General features: G+C 37.2%; 1 protein-coding gene across 1 annotated transcript in view; it reads left to right on the plus strand.

The window, feature by feature from the left end:
* The window catches only part of LY75 (lymphocyte antigen 75), a 47306-nt gene that overhangs the window by 10940 nt on the left and 21972 nt on the right, over window positions 1–14394 (plus strand). Inside the window, exons 9-18 of the mRNA XM_080601162.1 lie at window positions 104–214; window positions 1458–1546; window positions 1897–2069; window positions 2247–2443; window positions 3869–4011; window positions 9873–9954; window positions 10540–10611; window positions 12006–12129; window positions 13215–13250; window positions 13520–13695. Of these exons, the coding sequence (XP_080457288.1) occupies window positions 104–214; window positions 1458–1546; window positions 1897–2069; window positions 2247–2443; window positions 3869–4011; window positions 9873–9954; window positions 10540–10611; window positions 12006–12129; window positions 13215–13250; window positions 13520–13695 (1203 nt within the window). The remainder of the gene's footprint in view (window positions 1–103; window positions 215–1457; window positions 1547–1896; window positions 2070–2246; window positions 2444–3868; window positions 4012–9872; window positions 9955–10539; window positions 10612–12005; window positions 12130–13214; window positions 13251–13519; window positions 13696–14394) is intronic.

The raw sequence follows: 14394 nt of genomic DNA on the forward strand, positions 1-14394 counted from the left end.
AGTAACTGAGGCATTGCGGCTTTCCCACTTCCAAAAACTCTGTTCCTGCACTATGGAAATATTTTAGTATTTTAAATACTCTTTTTTTCTTTCCTTCTAACAGTTGGGACAGTGGAGAGTCAAATCCTGTGAAGAAAAATTGAAATATGTGTGTAAGAAAAGAGGAGAGATTTTGAATGAAACAAAATCAGATAAAAGCTGCTCATATGATGAGGTAATAGCAAGTCTGCATATCTTTTACCTTCACTTAGTTCAGAAGCCTATATTAAATTACTTATTCTCTCTACTTCCTATTTCCTTAATGCCTGTAAAATAAAGCATGTGGAACATCTTGGCTGAAAAAGAACATTTTTATAGTATGAGCCAAATTTGGTGTGTCTTCAGATTCTCCTGTGAAGGGGCTGGATGTATTACCACTGTTTATGGGTGAAAGTGTTACGAGGTTGGATCCAGGAGGTGTGTTTTATTCATTTGTTTGGAAAAAAATAATAATCTGATTTTATTAGGTATATTGTTGCTAATGCCATTTGTTCTGTAGTTTCTGTTTTAAACATCGTTTTTAATTTAGGATAAGCACTTTGCAACATAAGGATGTGCAGAGAGAAATGTGCAGGGATAAATGAGAAAGATTAGGTTTCTGCTTTGTTTCACTAGGCTCTCATCTTTGTTTGTTGACTTGAATGAAGTTTTTTGTTTTGTTTAGTTTTTTTAGGTCTAACATGTTATAGTGTAAATAAGTCTGGAAGTCTTTTCTGTTTTGAACAATCTTGGGATGGAGTTACTAGCTACTCAGAATTCTTTTGTTAAGTTTTATGTGGTGTCTTGCCTGCAACAGAAAGCGTATTTACCCCATATCTTCCTTTCTTTACAACCTGGGGGTATTCTTACTCTGTCTTTTCAGAGACTGCCAGCGGTTACAGCTTTCTGTGCTGTTCAGACACCAGTGCATTGGTAGGCTAGCAAAGAGCACAGTAATATTCCTTGAAATTTCCATGTAACTATGGGGAAAAGATTTGAATAAGAGAATTTCTGTAAGTTCAAACATTTTCTGCATAAAGGATTTTTTTTTGGAAGTAAAGAAATGCTAATAACGCCCTTTTATTATTCCTCTGTTTGAATCCTGGCGTTGGTGGAACAGCATCAGAACTCCTATTGTTTTGAATAGGACTAGGCTGTCACCCTTGTGTTTCTCTCTCTAAATGCACATAGCAGTCAGAAGACTTTGCACAGTTGAGCTAAAACAGTGGTGTATTTTATTTCTGTGGTTGCATTATTTCTTAGAACTGTGAATCCGAGAGTTGATAATACTGCACCCTGTGTATGATGTGCTGCATTTCTTTCTTGTATATGCTTGTCAGCTTGCGTACACCAACCAATGTTAGCAGTGGTTCCTGTTCTGCAGATAATGCCTAAATTAGGTTGTTAAGTATAAATGTGGTTTTTTGTTCTTTAACCAGGGATGGGAGATGCATGGAAATTACTGTTACAGGATTTATAAAGCAGAAGTTTCATTTGGAGCACAGTGCAATCTTACAGTAACAAACAGGTAAAGTAACTTCTGTAATTTATTTGTGCGCTTTATAGTAGGATCCTGGAGATGCAGTCATCAAACCTCCATATTCTAAGCAATGGTTTAAAACAGAAAAAATAGATGTAGAATTGCTACTGCAGGGAACTGACAAACTATGTTTTCCATGGTGTGACCATGGCAAACCTACAGTGTAAAGACTTCTCAGATGTATTTGAATTCTCAGCCTGCTGACCCGTTATTGAATACAGGACTGCCTGGACAAGCATTTGAACTAACTCATGTAATAATATGCCTGGTTTTCAGATTGACTCAGTAGTTTCAGTTATCTTTCAAATATTGACTGAGATTAATCTGTGAATTTTCAGATTTGAGCAAGAATTTATAAACAGTCTGATTAGAAAGTACACCAAAGTTGAAGAAAAATACTTCTGGACTGGTTTGCAAGATATTAGCCATACAGGAACATATTCCTGGGGTGCAGTGGATGGGGAAAAAAATGAAGCTGTGACATACACTAACTGGAATACCTTGCAACCAGGTAAACATAACAAATTCTTAAAAAATTTAAAAATGCTATCATTTTACATTCAGCAAGCATTGGAGCACCATGTTAGGGGGCTCCAAGGATGAAATAAAATAGTCATTCAGAAATCTTTGTATTTTTGGAAAACCAACCAATGGCTTTAAATATTTTTTTTGGTGGCTTAAATTTTAGAGTTCTCAGGAGGATGTGTGGCCATGCCCAGTGGGACGTCTGTTGGAAAGTGGGAAACTAAGGACTGTAAAACCACAAAAGCATTTTCTGTCTGTAAAAAGTACATTGGGCTGCCCAAGGAACCAGAAGTGCTTCCGAAGCCATCTGATCCCTGTCCCCCTGGGTGGCACAATGGATCAGGCCTTGCCTGCTACAAGGTAAGAAGTTATTCCTATTGGATGTTAATTGTTTGTTACTGTCTTGCAGCAAGTATGTGATCAGCCATTTTATGTCTTATGACTGCTCTGAAGGATATTTCAAAGAGGATGTATTACACAGGGAGGAAAAATTCTTGCTGATTTATACTGATGCACAAGAACATCTGGAGGCATTCATCCTGTGCTGGTTTTCAAAAGATGCAGTGTGCCTCTCCCTCTTGATCTGTGGCCAGCTCTGCACATTAGAGCTGAGTGGGGTGACAGCATTCACCTCCTGCTTCCATCTCAGGAGCCCAGTACTGATGGAGGGTGCCATGTCTGTATCTTAGCCTGATTGCTATCATCCAGCACACAGACACCTGAATAAGAAAGGAAGGTGCTCTGAATCTCCTTCTCTTGTACTCTTAAGGGCGCAGATGGGGAAGATGAGATTTTTTTCTGGTTTGAATGTGGATATCAAACTTCTTAAAAAACAAAACAAAACAAAAAAACGCTGCCTTGGTTGCATTTTACTGTTCTTGAAATAAACAGTGGAAGTAAATAGTCATGCTGTTAGCTGGAATGGCTTAAATAAATTCGCATTTAGAAGTGCACTTTTTTCTTACTGTTAAGAATCTAATCAAGGTAAAACTGAGGCTGTTTATTGGATTGTATGTTCATTATTTCTAGATCCAGTGCCTGCAATGAGCTGTGTCCTGTACACAGCTCATGTAGCAAAGTCGGGAAACACAACTCGCATAACAAGGCTGTGGGCAAGGATCCCAAGTGTGTGGGTCTTGCTGATGTGCAGCATAGTTGTCCCTGCTCAGCCGATGGGGTGTGACAGCTGGCTCTGGCAGTTTCTCCAAAACTCTTGTTGACCAAGTGCAGCATGTCTGTGCAGGGAGATCCTGCTGACGGGAATTGGCTTGGACTGAAGTCAAGGGGATCAAGTGAATATGTTAGCTGAGGTGTATGAGCCAAGTATGAAACTGACACATGCAGGTAGCAAAGAAGGTGCTGAAGAACTTTTTTCACCTTTAGCACCCAAATGGGCTTGGTGTCAGTGGAAACTGGGTTTTGCAGTTCACCATACGTTTTAAAGAACACCATCGCTTAAAACATAATTTGGCTTGCGGTTTTGGAATGAGTTGGGTGTTGTTTTCTAAAAATCTTTCTGGTAAAGAAAAACAGAGAAATTCTGCCATATGGAATATGTTGCATTTGAAAGAAATTTTGTCAGCTAAACTTCAAAGTCTGGCTGTCGTTGAACAAACTGGAACAAATAAAATAATTAAGAAGTCAAGTTTAAAATCAAGATCTCTCCCTATGGAGATACGCGTTATTCATTCCAGCAAGAGGTGTCCATATCTGAGTAGTGCAACAGAGTTTTAAAAATGTTGTCACTTGTGTCATTTTCTACTCTGATGGCTGGTTGTTGCGAAGTTCTTCCACAGTGAAAGAGTGCTGCGAACCAGGACTTGGGAAGAGGCGGAAAGGTTCTGTGAAGCACTAGGAGGCCACCTTCCTAGCTTTACTAATACAGAAGAAATCAAGGCACTTCATTCTATCCTGAGAAGAATAATCAGGTAACAAAACAGCCATGGACTACAATTTTGATTTCAGTCACACACGGGTGTAGATCGTAAATGCTGCTGCTGACCCCAAATGGCAAGTATGAGACAGTGTACACTGTTTCCCACAGTAAACAGCTAGATGTGGCATTTGAACTGCTGGCATGTCACTGCCTTCCTGGAAAATGTCACGGGAGTACAGCTTGGGCAAATGTTTCACATTGCTAGGGGGAATGCAAGAAAAGAGATATTTACTTTGAGCATCTTCGATTGCTCAAATTTAAATCTGTGTTGTTTCCTTCTTTATGCTGAATTTTGGTACAACTGCATTGTAGTTGCTCCTATTCTTTACTGATACATTCTTTAAAGATGAGTTATTATTTCAGTTTTTCAAATAAGTCTCATTTTTATTCATGAAATGCTTCTTGACTAAATTGGGTGCTATTTTTTTTTGAAAATGTGAATAATGTAGTGTCCAGCAATCTGGTTGGCAGAGATCCCATTTGGCATAACGGCACTAACACTATATGGGCATTAGATGGGTGTGTTGAGTTTTCTGGTATCAACAAATGAAATGCTACATAATTTATGAATCTAAGGCTTTTTATTTATTCAAAGGAACTGTCACTGCAAAGCTTTATTAGGCACTGGTGTGATGTCAGATCCTTGTGTAATATGCTTTTTTGATTGGCAGCTTGGTTTTTCAGAACTTTTGCCAGCTTAAACTCAAATGCTGCCAGTTATGTGATCCTAATTTATTTCATCAACAAACAAAATCAGGATTATTTTAGAAGCTGCCAGTGTACAATGCTGTGATTAAATTTTAAAATTTGATGACTGAAGAGATGCCTTCTTGAAAACCCAGTGAACCTTTTTTTAGAAGTGCACAAGTCATGAAAATTATTTAATGTTTGTGTTACTAAAAGACAAAACCAAACTCATATGGTCTATAAATAGATGGCTTAGTTTGTTAAAAGCCACTTGTGACTCCTTTGCTAAAGTGACTAAAGTGCCTGAAATAAAAATCAGTGCAGAGATTATTTTTAGCTATAGATCTTAGTACACTGTTTTGCAATTACAGATTTTGTTTTAGTGTGCCTAATTTACTATCAAATATGAATAGAGAATTAACTAGTTTTATTTTCCTACTATTCCTACAAATATTTGGAAGTACATTTCAGCCTGAAGACTATCTCTGGTATTAATTATAGTTAATGGCCTTTTTTTGGTTAGGAGTTTAAAGCTGAAAACTTGTGTCATTCCAGAAAGCCATCTGACACATGATGCTTATGCAGTTCCCATATTTCAGAAACTCCCTGAAAGGAGGGTCCCAGTACTTCAGTATTATTTTAGCAGGGCTTAAACAAGGGGCAATATATTGAGCCCACTATGTAAATATGGGGCAATATATTGAATCCAGAATAAGTTGACTTTGTCAGAGTTGCAGTAACTGCATGTGTCCAGTATAAACCAAAACACAGTATTTTGTCAGGATTAACCTCTTTTGAAACGTTGCAGAACTTCCTGAATAGAAATACAATAGTTTTGATATTGCCTTGATAAAGCATTTTAAATAATGTTTGTTTAGACAATGTAATGAGATGTTTAATTTGGTTATACTTTCAAATTAATTACTCAGAAGTGGTGATTATATGAAGCATTTTAGAGATCAAGAGTGATGGGTAGCTTGTCTGAAAATAAGCTCATTTGATAAAGGAGAGAGGAAAACAAGTGAATTACTTCACCAAGAACAACAGACAGTTCAGGTAACTGGGAGAAATCATCCTAAGGTAATGTTAGGAGAGATTAGCTGCCAGAGTTCACTGGCGTGCAGTTTGTCCTGCATTTACTCAGTGCAAAGTCTGACCTGAAGTATTCATTCAGTGCAGTTATTTTGGCTCAGTGAAGGACCACACCTTGGCATTTTTTTTTATTTTTTTTTTCCCCTTGCACAGTTCTCCGGTGACTCATTGAGAACTGTTTGTTTTTAAACGTTAGCAAAAGTCAGTTTGGTTCACCAGGAAAAGGGCAGCTTGCCTAGTCCATTTTGTTCTTTACTCAGATTCCACCTTAGAGGCAAATAAGAACTAGAACTGTTCCAGCCAAATCAGGCAATTGCCATTGGAAAGGAAAATAAAATTTTCCTGCCAGCCTTCCTGTCTGAAAGAAATATGAGATAACATATTTTAACTTCAAGGGACACGGTACAGGCAGAACAGATCCTGGTAACTTACTTTCATTCTTCTAAGATTGTTTTTCTGAGCATTTTGCAGCTTATACGTGGCAGCGACATTGGATGCAAAGAGAGTAACAGCTTGGATTGGTTAGAAATAACATTTCAATGAGGACACCTTACTGGAAAGAAACCAGTTGCCTTTTATATGCACAGCACTGCTTGTATGATTGCACTGCATCTAGAAATCCTCATGAACACTTGAGTTTGCAAGAAAAGACTGATCATACTCTCAACACACTGACCAAAACAACAATAAAAATGAGATGCAAGCTGTAGTAATTGGGTTAATACAGCTTCTCTGCTCTTCCGCTAGGGAGTGGCTGATTAGCAGGATGGAGATTTGGTCAGTGGCAGTAGCCTGTTACGGAGGGAGGAGCAGCGATCAAATGGGCTTCATGCATACCGCCATCAGAAGCAGCAGTCCTTTTAAATTGCGCCATTCTGGCATTGGCCCAGATATATGCGTGTTTGTTATATTTCACCTCTTATCTAGAGTTAGGCTGTAACCTCACTTAGGCTCTTAATCTTGTGTTGGAGCTGACGTAAGGGACAAAAAAAATCCTTCTTCTATTTCAGCAGTTGGAATATGACAGTAGAAAAAGTACTGTTTTACATTACATTCACGTTGATCTAAACAGCATTTATTGACTTGTGCACAATGTTGCCTTTTATGATTTTTTTTCTGTATGAGAGAAAAAACACTGCAGGGTTTAGGGTCTTTCATTGTTAGTCAATGTGAAGTCTGTTATAAAGCACTAATTGCACTTACTTTTTAGGTTACAACTCAGGATAACCTAGGCTTTAGATGCAGTTCCAGGAAGGTAACTCAAAGAATACTTTGGCAGTGATACATCTATTTTGATAGCAGTCCACAAGATAGATTTTAAATGTTTTCCAGTGAGGATACGGACAGCTGAAGTACAAGCAAATACCTTGCTGCAAGCTCAGTTGCAAGAGTCTTAATTTATACTTGTCTTACGTGGTTAATAGAACTCTTGCAATGCAGTGATAGTATTATTTTGGAGGGCTATCAGAAGTAATTACTTAAGGTTAAGTGTCATCAAGAATAGCATAGCAGTTACTGAACTATTAATTTTCATGTCTGAACAATTCCAAAGGATGAAAAAATGTATGTTAATGTGCAAATGCCTGATCAGCTGGGCAACATTGTTCTGTTGGCAGATTAATAGTTGGAAATTGGGAGACAGGCTGGACTTGACCTAGCACACCTTTTATATTTATTTATTTATTACATAAAAGCCTATACAAGTTAAAAGACTTTGGAAAAAGTTGCTCTAGCTCATCAGTTTATTACTGCAAATCCTTTTGAAATGAGTGTCTCAAACTTTCTTTTTAGCGGATATTCCTCTGTGATGATCAATTACTTAAACTGCATGAGGCCTGTAGGTGACGACCAGAAGGGGAGAGTTAAGCAGTGTCTGATTCATAACTGGAAAGAATAATCACAGAACAACAAAATCCTAAAGGCAGATTGCCAAAAGCCACTTAGCTGCTTGACAGCTGGTGAATGGCTTACAGTTTTCCCTCTGGAGTGATGTAGGACATTCAGGCTCTTTAAAGGCTTTTTAGTGATATTAAAAGACTAAAGACTGTTCAGTATGGTAAGATCACACTAGTGTGATCACAATATCACACTGATGTCAGAAATTAATGCTGGTGTGTGGAAGGGTGAGATTTACTGGTGGCTGCTGCTTTTTCTTTTTTTTTTCCTCCCCCTAATGGGAGGCCTACCAAGTAAAATGCTGTTGCCCTTCCTGGTTCTCATGTGCTTTGCCTATGTACTCTGTCTGGGCTGTGCTGTCGTTTGTCATGGGCGTGAGTCCTAAAGGCAAGCTTCCAGATCTGTTGTCATGAACCCACTGTTGGAATGTGATGTTGTTGTTGTTGTTGTTTTTTTTATTTTTTTCACCCTTTGATACTAACGGTCTAGGAAACACATCCTTGAGATCTCCCAGGCTGTTTCAGTTATTTTCTTGGTGCTGCTGTGTCAGCCATTTCATGCTCAGTTTAGCATCTTTATGGTGATGTGTGTGGGAAGGCAGGGTCACGATCTTAGCAAAGAAATTTTTCATGTTGTCCTGGGATTTCTTAAAATTTCTTGTGCTGGTAAGCCTGGATTTAAGTCCATCCCTCCACGTAATAAAGTTATGTTCATAAAGTTGCCAAGTTCTATCTTAAAATCACTCTGATAATTTGTCATCACTACATTTTTGGGAGACTTCTCCAAGTCCTGACCTCTGGTCAGAAACCTATTTCCAGTTGAGTCTAAATTTACTTCTGATCTGTGGTTCCTTCAGACACAATGTCCTTTTTCCTCAGATGGTTCTTCCTCCTATGGGCCTAGTGTCCTAATATAATGTAAAGAACAATTATATCTCTTCCCTTTGTTTTTCAAGCCTAGAAAAGAAAACCCTTAATTCTTTTAAATAAACTAAACTTTCATTGCCTCAAATATTCTGCGTGGCCTCAAATATCCTTCTATGTATTTGGTGCAACATGAATTGATGGAGTAGTGCTCCAGATAAAGTTTTACAGGAGCCCTGTACTATGGCATTGATGCTTCATTATCTCAGTCAGAACATGTCGATGAGTGGGCCTTCTTCACTGCTGCACTGCAGTAGGACTTCACATCAGCTGTGATATCATTTCTAAAAACAAAACAAAAAAAAACCTTAGCGTCTTTCCTCTGCTGCTGTTAGGTGATATCATCTGTTACTTTTCTTGGGCAGGGTAGTGGGTTGGAGTGAATTGTCATAAACTTCAGTAGCTAGAACCAAATTGATACTTCCAAAAGTAGAAGCTGCAGTACAAAACTAAACTTGCAGTTTGACACATGCTTCATTTTGTCATGGTATCCTGGATTCATAAGCAGTGGTAAAGAGTATGGTTAAAGTTGTTACTGCAAATTTAAGTATTTCTGTTGTAAACACCTTTTTTTTTTTTTCTTATCAATTTGTGTCGTGCAGCATAACTGAAATTTTCAGTTTATAAATCCCTTGCTTATGAAAAACAAAAGTAAAATCTAATAAAAAAGTAAAAGTAAAAATGCAGTTCTGACTGTAATCCGGTACAGTGGAGCAAATATCTATCACCTTTCTTTTAAGCAAGTGTTGAGGTCAGTGATGTTACGGGCCTCTTTTATGAAGGTGCACAGTTGAAATACATACCTGTGTTTTGTTTGTATCACTGATAAGTGTAAGGGAAATGCAAAGTCAGTTACTTTGTGTAAGCAGAAGTTTTCATGTAGTTTGAGGAAGAGTGTATTTGAGCTGATGAGAGGTGACCTGGAGATGGACAAGGATAAGCAAGCCAAATAGATACAGTGTGTGATTCTGGAAGAAGAATATATCAAGAGACAATTGATGCAGTGAATGAAGGAACTACATAATTTAGTCTTCTGTCCCTGACCACGTAGAAAACTAACCTACAAATCCTATTACAAGTGCGGAAGAGGACCTTGACTCTAGGCCCATTTTCCTCTTTGACCTGCTACAATTTGCAGGAGTAAACTTTTGGCTCTGCTGCTCAAACCTAAGTGATGCAATGACTTAGGTCAGTTTTTCTATTAAATGTGCTGAACCATATATTTGGCTTAAGATTTTACTTTGTTTATTTACAGTAATGACAGATGGGTATGGATTGGAATGAATAAGAGGAGTCCAGATTCTTTGGGAACCTGGCAATGGAGTGATGATAAACCCGTAAGTTAACCAAGAAATGTCACGTCCTCATTTGTTTTAGCTTGGGCTGAATTGAAAATAAATTGATAAATCCTCTAATTAAGATATGGCAGATCTTTCAACAGATGAGTAATCAGAAGATTGTGCACTTAAGAGCTACCATCCAGGCAGATTTCCAATTAAAAGCATAACTTTAATAAGGTTAACCTGATCTCTGTCTCTATCACATTAAAATACTTTAATGGAAATATAGTAATAAAAATCTAAGAGCTGGTGGAGAGAACAGGATGTCTTCATGCCATGGCAAGCGGGGGGGGGGGGGCAGGGGTATGAGCTCATCTTCTTGATAGAGCAGGCTTCTCCAAAAATAACTTCTTTAACTGCAAGTGATATATTTGTCTGAAATTGTGAGATATTTTATTTATTTTTCCCTCTATAATAACAGGTACACAGACTCAAAACTCTTCGATCTACTTACTGCCTTTTAATATGTATTTTAATAGTGATAAACTTAATGGGATCACAAGTTTAAACGGTTACCTTTGGGGACTATTGTAGCAAAAATAGTCATGAAGTAATTGTTCTTTCATCCTGTCTGTCCTGTAGGTAACTAGTATTATTATGCCACGTGATTTTCTGGAAGATGAATATAACACAAGAGATTGTGCAGCTTTAAAGGTTAGTTTCAAGTTTTTTAATAACAGCATGCTTATTTATACATGAAAGTACTTGGAAAAAATATTCCTGCCAGCTATATATTGGATTTAAGTTGACTGCTGAGATGTTTTCTTTGTATAGTAAAAAGTTGCTAGTGTTCCCTTTATTAATGTACAGCTAGTATTGCATTTCCCTTATTTAAGCGGTTTTAACAAACTGAGTGCTATGCTAATGATGACCTGTCATAAGACTTCTGATCTACAAAATATTTTAGTGATAATACAGTTCTCTATTACATAATGGCATGCTACATATCTGTTGAATGTTATAAGTGACACTTAAGAACATAACATGGAGTCTAAAACAAAACAAAAAAACCCACAACTCTACAAGTAAGTTTTAAAATCTAGATTTGTTTTTCTGAACTGCAAATTAAGAAAATCGTTGAAACATAAAGTAGAGGGATGCAGTAGCCAGGATAGAGTATTTATGCTTGTGTTTGCTTTGTGAAATAGACTGTAACTGCTGTGTCAGGTTTTAATTCAAAATGTCATGCCTCTAGTGAATTATGTTCTTCGTTGCTTATTTCAGTCTTGATGGCATGAGATGTAAAATGGCCTTTAACTTTTCTGAAGTGTTACCTGAGCGTTTTTGTAAGATAATTCTAATACTCTCCTTTCTCCATTTCAACCGAAATGGAACCAATTCAGCTTTTCAGATTTATTGAAGGAAAGGATAGCTGTATCCCCTTGCTTCTGTTCACAGACATTGCTCCTCAATATCTTCTCTTGTGTTTGTGACCCCAGGCTGAGAAGCTGTCATCTTTAACATTAGGCTGATAGAAGCATCAGATGCGAGGAAAGCACTCTGAAGAGCATCATGAATATAGCAACCTCCCTTACCTACCTGCTAGGTCTAGGCATGTGTTCCTTCACTAAATGATACAAAATTCTTTTTATTGGAGAGATCAGCCAGAGTGAAGTCAGATCTTAAAGCTGATTGTAAGAAATAATCTTAGATAAGAAAGATTATTCCTATGCTGGATTCAGATGAGTGTTTCTTTTGAGGAGAAATGAAAATTTATTTCAGGGAAAGAAGTTCCAACAGATAATGCAATAATAAGCACAGATGAGATTGTGTGTGCTACAAAATAGTGAAGAAACAACATTGCAAGAATAGACTTGTATACCTAGAATGACCTTAAGCCCCTTACACAATTGCTTCACAATCTTGGCTAGCATGGAGAATTATAGTTTAAAGAGTTACAGTGGTATCTGTTCATTTTTTCAAGATGTATGGGGCTGATGCCACAATAACACATACTGATTTTGTCAAAGATATTTAATACAGTTTCATTTCACATTACAGAGGCCCATATTCTTTTAACTGATTTCTCTGTTCCTGCTTTTATACAGACCTTTCAATTTTCACGGCGATCATTTTGGAGATTTTATTTCCATGAGGGCAGAGATCTAGAATTTTATGTCAAGCCTTTTGATTGTGAAGCTAAACTGGAATGGGTCTGCCAGATCACAAAAGGTAAACTGCATTTACACACATTTCACATAAAAGAGTTTAGTGATGGGTTTTTAGTCCCTTTGTGTTAACAGCTTTTATGAAATACATCTAACTAGCTGAGAGGAGGTAAGCATATTTGAAATATTGCTCATTGTCAAATTGGAAGATATGAAACAGGCAGCAAAGAAATATGACCAAGAACTAGGGTTATAAACTTCAGAAATTCATCATTTTTCTTGGTATTCTTTGTGTTTCAGTAGTGAAAAGAAGGTATCTGCCACTGAGCTGTCATTATTGCCCAATAGCAGAAACTTTGCAACCAATGTTTTTTTTTTTTTCTCTGTGGACCATTAGAAGTCAGTACTTGAGATGCCTTGCTTATGTGATATACAAACTGACATGCACCCAGAGTATTCAAAGATTTATCAAAAAATGACCATGAGGAGGAGGATGCAGTATCACTGCTTCCGTATTCTTCCTTTTCCCATGAAGTAAGAAGTGGTTTCTCAGTAGGTGAGGTGATATAAACCAAGTGATATTTGTAACTAAATGACTGTAGGCGTATTGGGTATACAGTCTGCTTCTGCTTTAGGTGAATGAGCCTCTTGCTTGTTCTTCTGGTAGTTAGTGTACTATAAAGTTAGTGTACTAGCTCCTCGTAGTAGTGAGACAGAGAGGTGGGAATGCAAAAGAATGGCATGGCATCTCTGCACAGATCCAGCTTTTTTCCTGCAGTATGAGACATGCTGTAATCCAGTAGGCTTTTGTGTTTTAGTTATTCATTGAAAGGCTTTTCAGGGCATGAGACTTTCCTGTCCTGGGGGGAAATGGGTAGATAAAATATTATTTTGCTTGTATTCTTTTAGAGGGAAACAAACAAAAATAAAAAGCACAGGTATTTAAGACAGAGGTATGGAAAACACCCATTAGTTTTGAATCAGCTTGTTTTAGACTATTTTATCTATGTATGATTTTTCACCTTCCTCCTCTGCCCCCCATCATGCATACCCAAAAGCATGAGTATAACCTATCATTTCCATTATTTGTGACCACAGTCTTATTATAGGATGAACTTGAAGTGACTGTTCTTTTTTTCCTCTGAACAGGTAGCACTCCAAAGACACCTGAGTGGTATGTACCAGGTAAATGGACTTTTTGTGTATTCTAACACTTTTTATATATAGTTGTTACTACTGTATATCTTTTATTAGTTTTGTAATATTACTACTGTAATATCTTTTTGGTGACAGCAAAGGTCACGACTGATAGGATTTGATTCTGAGAGAGATCCAAATGCAAGAATGAGTGTTGTTTTTTTTCCAGTGTTAAATTGAAATTTCTCATTACATTCAGAAAAAGAAAGAGTTTTTCAGAATTGATTTCTTATGCATGTGATACTTCTTCTGTATAGATGAAATTGGAATTCATGGGGCCCCACTTGTTGTTGATGGTGCGGAGCTATGGTTTGTACCAGATAAAAACCTGAGCTTCCAAGAAGCTATTTCCTACTGTCAAAAAAATGATAGCGATCTAGCCTCTGTGGAGTCTTACCCAAAACTCAGGACAATACTATCTCAAATAGAAAAGGTAAGGAAGTTTATCTAACAGATACTTTTCACTACAGGGAAATATCATTGCCAGTTTTTCCAATATAAGAAAATGTTAGTCCTTATTTTCTTTCTTCATCCCATTGGCCTGAATAGTTTTTAATTGTTTTTAAAACCAAAATACGAGTTGAAAGAGAATACAACATCAGTCTTGTAAAAGAATATTTAAATGTAAAAATAGCCTCAACAATTGGAAAAAAAAATCTCCGAATGGATAGAAAATGCCTTAACAGGACCATCAAATAAGCTTCATGTTTTCTGCAAATACTTGACTAACAATTGCCCCAGCTGTTAATTTTATGCATGGGGTAGCATGCAATTTTTACCTAAGGAGAGAATTAAATTAAAAATGCATGATAGCGTGATAGCTTTTACTGTGGAAGGAGTTTGTGGTGTTCATAACATGAGTGCGGTCTTCTAAGGAATCTTATAAAAATGTGAAATTAGCAGTTTGCAAAGTCTCTTAATGAAATTTTTCCTGAGAAGAAGAAATTATCTGGAAGGAGAAATGACAAAGTAGGAGAAATTGAGAATATAACCTGCAAAATCTCTAGCCTTTTTACAAACTATTAATTGCTGAGCTGTCTACTGGAGGAACGAGATTATTCTGAGGAAGGTCCTTAGATATTCTGTGGAACCACATCAGCTTTGGACAACTTGCAGCAATGTTCTGGTTGTC

This window comes from Anser brachyrhynchus (assembly GCF_964034855.1).
Source record: "Anser brachyrhynchus genome assembly, chromosome: 7".
NCBI classification, from domain to species: domain Eukaryota; kingdom Metazoa; phylum Chordata; class Aves; order Anseriformes; family Anatidae; genus Anser; species Anser brachyrhynchus.